Raw genomic sequence first — 8,220 nt, 5'->3', positions numbered from 1 at the left:
TTTGTGTAAAAAGATCAAATTTTTTGGAACAATCATATATAAATGTGTGAGAGAATTTGGTAGATGCAACGATTAGCAATGGAGGTTCGGCAATTGGCTTCATCGCGGCAGATAACTGTAGTGAATGGAGGTCAAGGAGGTTTGTCTCTTGCAAGTTTTTGATTTGGTGTCTTTGAAGATATGTTTGTTTATCTCTCTCTAACTTTCTCATTTTACCATTTTCCAGCTGACTATACACCGTTTATAGTCCCGGCAGCGACTTTGGGGGCTTTAGGATATGGTTACATGTGGTTCAAGGTATCTTGTAGAGTTCTAACTCTAACTACAGTTTTTTTTTTTTTGGGATTAAATTTACTCTGAAGCTGATGTTTTTTTCTTTGGTAGGGCATTTCATTCTCTGATATCATGTGCATAACAAAGCAGAACATGGACAATGCTGTGGCGAACTTGACAAAGCATTTGGATACCGTTTCAGAAGCTATTTCTGTGGGTGATTCTTCTATCGACTTTTCAGGTCTTGTTTATGATCTTTATAGATTTCTAATTGTATAGGGCTTTTTTTCTTATGTTGTTTGGTCAGAATGCTAAGAAACACCTGAGTCAGCGGCTTCAGAAGGTGGATGATAAGCTGGACGTGCAGAAAGATCTTTTAAAGGGAGTCCAGGATAATGTATGAATATGGCATTACGTATTTAACAGGTTTCAAGAGTTGTTCCTTTGAGGTTAGTATTAACAACTAACAAGTTTCATATCTATCTAACAGGTGGGTTTGGCTCTTGAGGATCTTGCTAACATTGGAGATGATTTCGACGCAATGCATAGCCTCTTTGGTGGTATGGTGCGTGGTACTGTTGTTAAAAAAATCCATTTTATTGTTTCGTCATTGTCATTTCGAGCTGAAAACTTGTCTGACTACAAGAATTGAGATTATATGTGACCACCAATTAGATTTGTTCTCTTTCCTTTGCTTATAACTTTAACATTAATTTAAACTCATGACTATAATAAACACAAAAGTACATATCTCTGGTGGTCGTTATTGCTTACTGATTCCATCTAATTTCCAATTTCTTAGGGTGGAAAATTAGATAGCATTGAGTACAAGCAGGTACTTACTTCTTTACTTCCGCTCTTTTTATTTATTAATGTTCTCCAAAACATTCGAAGGGATCATTGGCAGCTAATAATGGAGCCATGAAGTAAAAGATCAAATTTACTTATTGGTCTTCTTTTGTTGCTGGGCAGAATATTGCGAATATGGGTTTGATGTATCTGTGCGACTCTTTGGGTGGAGAAAATCACAAGATGCCGGATATATTGATACAGGTATGTATTCTCGTGAGGAGGCACATTTAGATGAAGAATTAGTATGTATATAGTCCTAAGAAATAATTTATAATTGGTCTCACATATATAACCTCCTCCATCTTGTCCATGGAATTTTATAACAACTTGCTTCATGTGGTCTGGCAGGAGAAGCTTCGGCTTTCAGGGAAGTCAAACACATGTATAGTACTTACAAACGAAGAAGCTTCAAGCTCAGAGGTATTGTTGGGTCAATATATGATAACAAGTACACTCACATATAGAATCGGATGCAGCAGTATGATTTTATTAAAACTTCCAAATGAAACCTCCACTCACCCGATTTGTCTCTTGACATGTTTCAGGGATTAAAAGAAAGCGCTAAGATAGAGCTACTAGATGACTGCTAATTCAGATGGTAAGGTTTTGATGACATAATAATTCGTTCTTCATGAATAGGGATAAAACCAAGTCTGTTTTAACGTTTATTTCTTTCTTTTTTTAAGCAAGAAGACACGAGTCTGATAGCATATAAGCCAGACAGCATTGACGAGAATGACCCTGGATTTGGGTAGAAAGAAGGTATAGGATTAATAGGAGTGATTATTATGTATTGGTGTTTAGATTAGTGCCCTTTGAGGCAAGTAAGAAGATTCAAAAACAAAAAGAATATGCTTTTTCCTTGATTTTTTTTGCATCCAACAAAAAAAATGAACCTATATTCTTCTAATAATAATTATAATCCTTACTGCATTATGCACAATTTGTTACAAACACCACCCACAACAAATACAATTCTTTTTGTCTGTTATTTTTTGTTTGTTACCATAACAACACGGGAACACAAACGCACGAACGTGGAGCTTTTCTCAGCAGGACTTGCCTGGTTTGCAGCCAAGCGCACCAGCATCCTTTGTGAGTCTTCTGACCTTTGTTCCTGGTTGAGGTCGGATTGCAAACTTTCTAGGGATTGGATTTTTCGGGGCAGTGCTCCAGGCGTTTGCTTTTCCCGATTGCACAAAGTAAGCTCCATTCAGGAAATAATCTTTCTCTGATTGCCAGTTCCATGTTTTCCATTCAGGATAAGGTGTGTATTCTCTCTTTGTAACCTGCATTTCAAAATCTCTCTCAGTCGTGTCTCTCAAGTGTAGTGTAGTGAACTGTTGATTCGAGAGTTTTAGTGGTTTTTTTCCTGTTTGGAATCTTCGTTAGGAGGAGCAATGAAACGATTGCCTTGACTTATAATGGTCGGGTTCATGTTTCCACCAATTGCATACATTTCCCAGTGAGTGTAGTCATTGTTCACAACATGGACCAAACCGTATCTGGCCCTTGGCATTCTTTGCTTCAATCTCTTACCAAAATGGTTAAACGCAACTGTTATCTGCATTTTCTTGTCGATCACATCCGTGTTTTTACCCCCAAACAGCATCACCTGCAGTATTAAGGGGGACCTTAGGCCTCATTGTTCGAAGTTTGCATATACGCTCTCGTGAACATCTTAAGCAAAAATGGACCACTGTTCGATTTTGTAAATTTGGTTTTCGAAAACAATTTGGTTGGGTTTTATGCCAAAACTTAATTTATAGCCTCTTATTTACCTCGTCGTGGTCGGTAAAATGGGAATTGGAGATAGTAATCGCGGTCGATCCCATGATGGCATCAATCATCCCATCAGAACAATCTGTCATCGAGACATGATCAATCCAAACATTGGTCGCACCAAAAATATTAATCCCATCACCGTCACTCATTGTCCGAAGCCCAAAATGATGCTCGGAGTCTCTAATCAACCCACCAGGTCCTCGTTTAATTTGTTTGATATAAATATTATGTATTATCACATTCCTCACGTACTGCAACGTTAAACCTGCACCCCCGGTTATGTAAACACTTACTCCCCGACCGTCGATTGTTTTATCATTCGTTATGATCAGTTCTTGTTGCAGTTTTATGATCATGTGTCTTGCGAATATGATCCAGAGTGGTCGGTCTCTTGTCACGGCGTGTCTTAGAGTTCCTGGTTTCGGGTCCAATAGATCGTTGTCGGATGGATCAGTGACCACATAGATCGGTCCATTTTTGCCTCCGGTTGTTTTGCGGCCAAATCCAAGGACACAGTCTGCTAGTTTCTTCCGGTTTTTGTCCCAGTTTTTGTCGCCTCTCCAGCATTTGTCAATCGCGTTAAGGGATTCATACCTTCCTCCACGTCTTTTCTTACCACTTTTGACCTGACGGAGATCCCTCCTTGTTTCGTTAGCTGTCCCCGTCGTCTCCATGGCTCTGAGAAAACACACAGAAAACATGAGTTACTTCCGGAAGAAGTTAGATTATTAATAACAAATTAAAAACCCTACGTAAGTTAAATTTAGAGAACCCACAAGGCGGCATGGTAGTTAAAGTGGTCTGTGACATTAAGGGGCTCCGGGTCATAAGATTCCAAAGTTTGATGCAACGCTTCCGTTTGACGCTGCGTCCAGTATTCATCATATTCGGCGACGTGGGCATGAACCGATGGAACAGCGACAGCGAGAGACAACGAGACAAAGACGATAACGTAGCTCCCAAGATTCACCATTTAAATCGGCGGTGAGAGATTTTTTTTTTTTGTATTTTTGATAATTAGAACCCTTGAGATATGGGTCGTCCAAAAAGTTTTCTTGGTCGGCCCAGGGTTAGAAATAGATGATCGGATTCATGGGTTTCTTAAATAACAAGGAACTTGAAAAGAGAGAGGGAAAATGAAAGACATTAATGGAGGATTAACGATTAACAGAGTAATTATTATTAGGTAACCATTAATTTTTTTTAAACTCTCTCTGTTACTTTTCTTGAAAACCAATTATTGTTTGGCTGGTTTTTTTTACTGTTCTTTCTTTGTTTTATCCTTCTTTTGTGGAATATATTCAGTTATTTTTGTCTTTTACCTAATATTACTTTTACTTGAGTTTTCTTATTTATTATTTTTGGTTAGCTTAAGATTTTTTTACAAAAGGATTTCAGTGTTATTTTTGAAATTTTAGTATTATTTTTGATTAGTGTTATTTAAAAATTAGTGTTTTTCTAAATTTTAGAAATAATATGATAAATTTGAAACAAAACAATACAATACCACCTAGCTGGTTTGTTAGCTCTGTGTATATTTCTTCTCTAAATTAATAAAAGTTAGATGTTAAAAAAAAATTTGAAACAAAATTTATTTTTTGTGCTATATATACGATAATCTTTTTAAAAAATTCTAGCTATTTTCTTAGGTATTAAATAATAAATTCGAGTAAGCAAATATTATTGTGACACATTTATTGAACAGCATTAATACAGCCCAATGGGCCTCTGAGTCGAATCCATAGTAAGCGATGAGTGAGTGACACATGTTACCACCGGGAGAGTAAAGTACAAATGAGAGATGCCACGTAAGCGAGGCTGTATTGATATGATAACAGACACAGGGACAAGAGAAATAGATAAGTATAAACAGTCGGACTTTTTGTCGTTTTCCAGCTTTTGTTTACGTTGGAATCTAGGACCCACACTTATAAAATAAGAGGTGAATATTTAATTTTATTTCATCAGAAAAAAAAACAATTTTGGCAACAAAAAGATGAGTAAAAGCAGAAATATCGGCTTTGTCGGTGTGATTTTAAGGCTTTATAATCCCACTTTTCTCGTATTTCAATCTGAGCATAAAAAATTTACGAAAAAAAAAATATATTTTTTCAATATATAAAATAATTAAATTATAAACTGCTAAACCCTAAATACTAAACCACGTTCTTTTAAACCATACACTAAATATAAAATAGAGAATTTAAACCTAAACAACAAATTTAAAAATTAATTTAATATATTATAATTATATAAAAAATATAAAAATAAAAATATTCAAAAAAATAATATTTTTAAAAAAGTATATCAAAAAAATATTTCTAATAAGTTCTCTAAAAAATTAAAGAAAAATTTTAAAATGATATATATTATTTATTTTCTTAATCTAATTTTTACATTTTTATATATATGAAAATTAATTATAAATGTATTATGTTATTTTTATAAACAATTTACCATTGACAAGTAAAAAATGTATAAAAGATTTTAAAATTCCGTTTAAAAGTTAGAGTAATAAAATACAAATATTTTGTACGGTTTTAAAAAAATACTCAGATCACAAAAATGAGTATTAAGAATTAAAGTACACTTATTAATCTAATCGTAATTGTGTACTTATCCTTTTAAATCTTTGTGGATAATTGTTTTACTACTAAATTAGAAAAAAAAAAAGAAAATATCTGAATATTTTTACAACTCAAACTCAAAACAAGAAGAGAGAGAGAGAGACGCAACAAAATCAATCGTCCTCTTCCGATAGCCACATAAAACGAAAAGAATCAAAACACGAAATCAGACGAAGATCTTCTCTAGAGTGATTACATCAATCAATTTGAAACCCTAATTGTTCAAATTCATCTGCTTTCTTCTTCCCTCTTCTTGTCTTATCATCATCTCACAAAGTTTCGATTTTTATTTTTCTTTTCATCAAAACATCTCTGTTTTCTTAACTGGGTTTCGTTGTTTCGGATTCACTTTGTAGAAAAAGAGTTTTTTTTTTTGTCTTTCTTTTCTTTTTCAATCTCGACTCAAAACCCACATGGGATTGGCACTAAACAGTAGACTGACAAGAAGAAGAAGAGTAGCCATCATCATCATCGACATCGAGTGTTTATTACGATTATGTCCTTAGCAGAAGAATCTTCAGACTCAGTTTTCACTGAAAAAGAAGAAGAAGAAGAATCTTTCAACCGTCGATACACTCTATGGATCAAAGAAGCGTTAGACGAGCTTCCTCACAATTTCACAATCACCGACCCGTTTCTTTCGGGTCACCCGATTGTTTTCGCCAGCTTAGGGTTTTTGAAGATGACCGGGTACTCGAGAGCAGAGGTGATCGGAAGAAACGGCAAGTTTTTCCAAGGTCCCAAGACTAATCGTAGATCGATCATGGAGATCCGTGAAGCGATTCGTGAAGAGAGATCTGTTCAAGTGAGCTTGTTGAACTATCGTAAATCTGGGTCTCCGTTTTGGATGTTGTTTCATATGATCCCTGTTTTTGGGAGAGATGATGGTAAAGTCATCAATTTTGTTGCCGTTCAGGTCCCGATCTCGGGACGAGATCATCATCATCGGAAGTTGACAAGTGTAGGAGATGATGTCTCGTCGTTGGATCATTCTGAATTGGTGTTTGGTTCTTGTCGAAGAGAGGTTTGTTTTGGTAATTTCGTGCAGCATCAGGATCATCGAGCTTTACCTGTGGAATGTGATGATGATGAACAAGGTTTGGTTTTTTAAGTAATGCCTATTACTTGTTTGATAGAATTCCTCAGAGAGCTTTTAAATCTTCATTCTTTAGTTAAATCTTTCCTTAACTGCTTAATGAATGTATTAAGTATTGAATTAAGAGTTCGAAATCATTGTAGTGGACGATCTCTTGCCTGCAAAACTAGGTTTTCTAAAGCATTGTTTGTATTTTGTATTGCAGGATTAGAGGATTGGGAGTACTGTGAAGCGAGCGAGTCTGAGAAGCTAAGAGCTGCGGAAGCAATTAACAATGTGTTATCTGTTTTAACACGTTACAGCGAGTTGAGTGGTAGATTAGTCTGCGGGAAACGGTGCTGCTTGCGAGGAGTAGATTGTCTAAGCTCGTCGTTAGTTATTTCTCTTGGTAGAATCAAACAAAGTTTCGTATTGTGAGTTTTAAAGTATTTTGTTGGTTTTAGTTATGGAACTACAGTCTGCTGTTATAGGTTATCCCCCTTGACATTGTTTCTCTTTTACTTTGCAGAACCAATCCATGCATACCCGACATGCCTATTATTTATGCGAGTGATGCCTTTTTGACATTGACTGGTGAGTGTTTTTTGTGTGTGTGGGTTTGCAGAAATTAGCAACCTTTATATTAGATTTTGGCATTGTTCTTATTTTTGACGATGTTGGTAGGCTACAAGAGGCATGAAGTGTTGGGACAAAACTGTAGATTTCTGAGTGGAGTTGATACCGATTCCTCAGTTCTTTACGAGGTAGTGTGATTTCGTTTCAACTTAAATAAGTAATGTTGCCCGGCGACTTCCATGGAATTGAGATTGTGATTGGTTTTTTTTCGGTTCAGATGAAGGAGTGCATCTTAAAGGGACAATCATGCACAGTGCAAATACTAAATTACAGGTTGAAGATTTATTTCTTCAATGCATTTTTGCTGAGTAATTCCTGTTTCTGTGATGTCTTTTGGGCTTATCATTTATGTTTTTATCAGTAACAGAAAAGATAAGAGCACATTTTGGAATCTTCTTCACATCTCACCAGTTCGTAATGCTTCAGGCAAGGTAAATCCCTTCATGACTTCCTGCGAGGTAGTGTTCCAAAGTGTTGTCCAGATATGGAAAAATAAACAAGTTCGAATTGATTATGGTCTGGTTTTAAGCAAATAGGACTAATGTGATTGGGATAAGTTTAAGAACAAAAAAAAGAAGTCATTTGCAACTTACATCTTTCTAACTGAGAATTCAGTGAACTAATTGCTCTGTTCTTTTTTTTTTTTGTCTTAAACATTTGGTTTCAGACAGCATATTTTGTAGGCGTTCAGGTCGAAGCAAGTTGCAGAAATACTGAAAGTAAAGAGCTGAGACCGGAGACAAAGCAACTGAGTGTGGTCGGTGCTGTAAGAGTAGCGGTTAGGAGCTCATTCATGGTGACATGCTAATATAAGCCCAGAAAGATGAAAATACCTCTTAGAAAGAAGTAGAAAAGAGTATGAATTGAATTGGTCATATATATGTATAATCTTTGTACATGAATGAAGTCCTCATTTTGATCCTTAACAAAGTTGGTTCAGCTGAGTCCTTAAAAAGTCTAGAAATGTCCAAA

At 35.6% G+C, this 8,220-nt stretch overlaps 3 protein-coding genes across 7 annotated transcripts; 2 read left to right on the top strand and 1 right to left on the bottom strand.

The window, feature by feature from the left end:
• LOC104783469 lies at nucleotides 79–1,715 on the top strand. The gene is made up of 9 exons (XM_010508622.1): nucleotides 79–139; nucleotides 227–297; nucleotides 385–519; nucleotides 581–670; nucleotides 764–838; nucleotides 1,076–1,108; nucleotides 1,246–1,326; nucleotides 1,474–1,545; nucleotides 1,671–1,715. The coding sequence occupies exons 1-9, from the start codon at nucleotides 79–81 to the stop codon at nucleotides 1,713–1,715; spliced, it is 663 nt and encodes a 220-aa protein (XP_010506924.1).
• LOC104779605 (probable pectate lyase 6) lies at nucleotides 1,905–4,030 on the bottom strand. The gene is made up of 4 exons (XM_010503977.2): nucleotides 3,687–4,030; nucleotides 2,907–3,588; nucleotides 2,498–2,740; nucleotides 1,905–2,414 (listed from the first exon to the last, which is right to left on the bottom strand). Exons 1-4 carry the CDS (start codon nucleotides 3,881–3,883, stop codon nucleotides 2,175–2,177), a joined length of 1,362 nt encoding a protein of 453 aa, XP_010502279.1. The 5' UTR covers nucleotides 3,884–4,030; the 3' UTR covers nucleotides 1,905–2,174.
• LOC104779603 (protein TWIN LOV 1) lies at nucleotides 5,608–8,195 on the top strand. Of its 5 annotated transcripts, XM_010503973.2 has the most exons (8): nucleotides 5,608–6,342; nucleotides 6,454–6,634; nucleotides 6,839–7,046; nucleotides 7,142–7,206; nucleotides 7,297–7,376; nucleotides 7,466–7,521; nucleotides 7,610–7,679; nucleotides 7,916–8,195. In XM_010503973.2, exons 1-8 carry the CDS (start codon nucleotides 6,034–6,036, stop codon nucleotides 8,054–8,056), a joined length of 1,110 nt encoding a protein of 369 aa, XP_010502275.1. In that variant the 5' UTR covers nucleotides 5,608–6,033; the 3' UTR covers nucleotides 8,057–8,195. The 5 variants fall into 5 exon arrangements, with proteins under 5 accessions (XP_010502275.1, XP_010502274.1, XP_010502273.1 ...); XM_010503972.2 differs by having other exon boundaries at nucleotides 5,608–6,634; nucleotides 7,616–7,679; XM_010503971.2 differs by having other exon boundaries at nucleotides 5,608–6,634.

The sequence above is a fragment of the Camelina sativa genome, chromosome 4 (genome assembly GCF_000633955.1).
Source record: "Camelina sativa cultivar DH55 chromosome 4, Cs, whole genome shotgun sequence".
Taxonomy (NCBI): Eukaryota; Viridiplantae; Streptophyta; class Magnoliopsida; order Brassicales; family Brassicaceae; genus Camelina; species Camelina sativa.
This window is presented reverse-complemented; position numbering and strand designations above follow the sequence as displayed.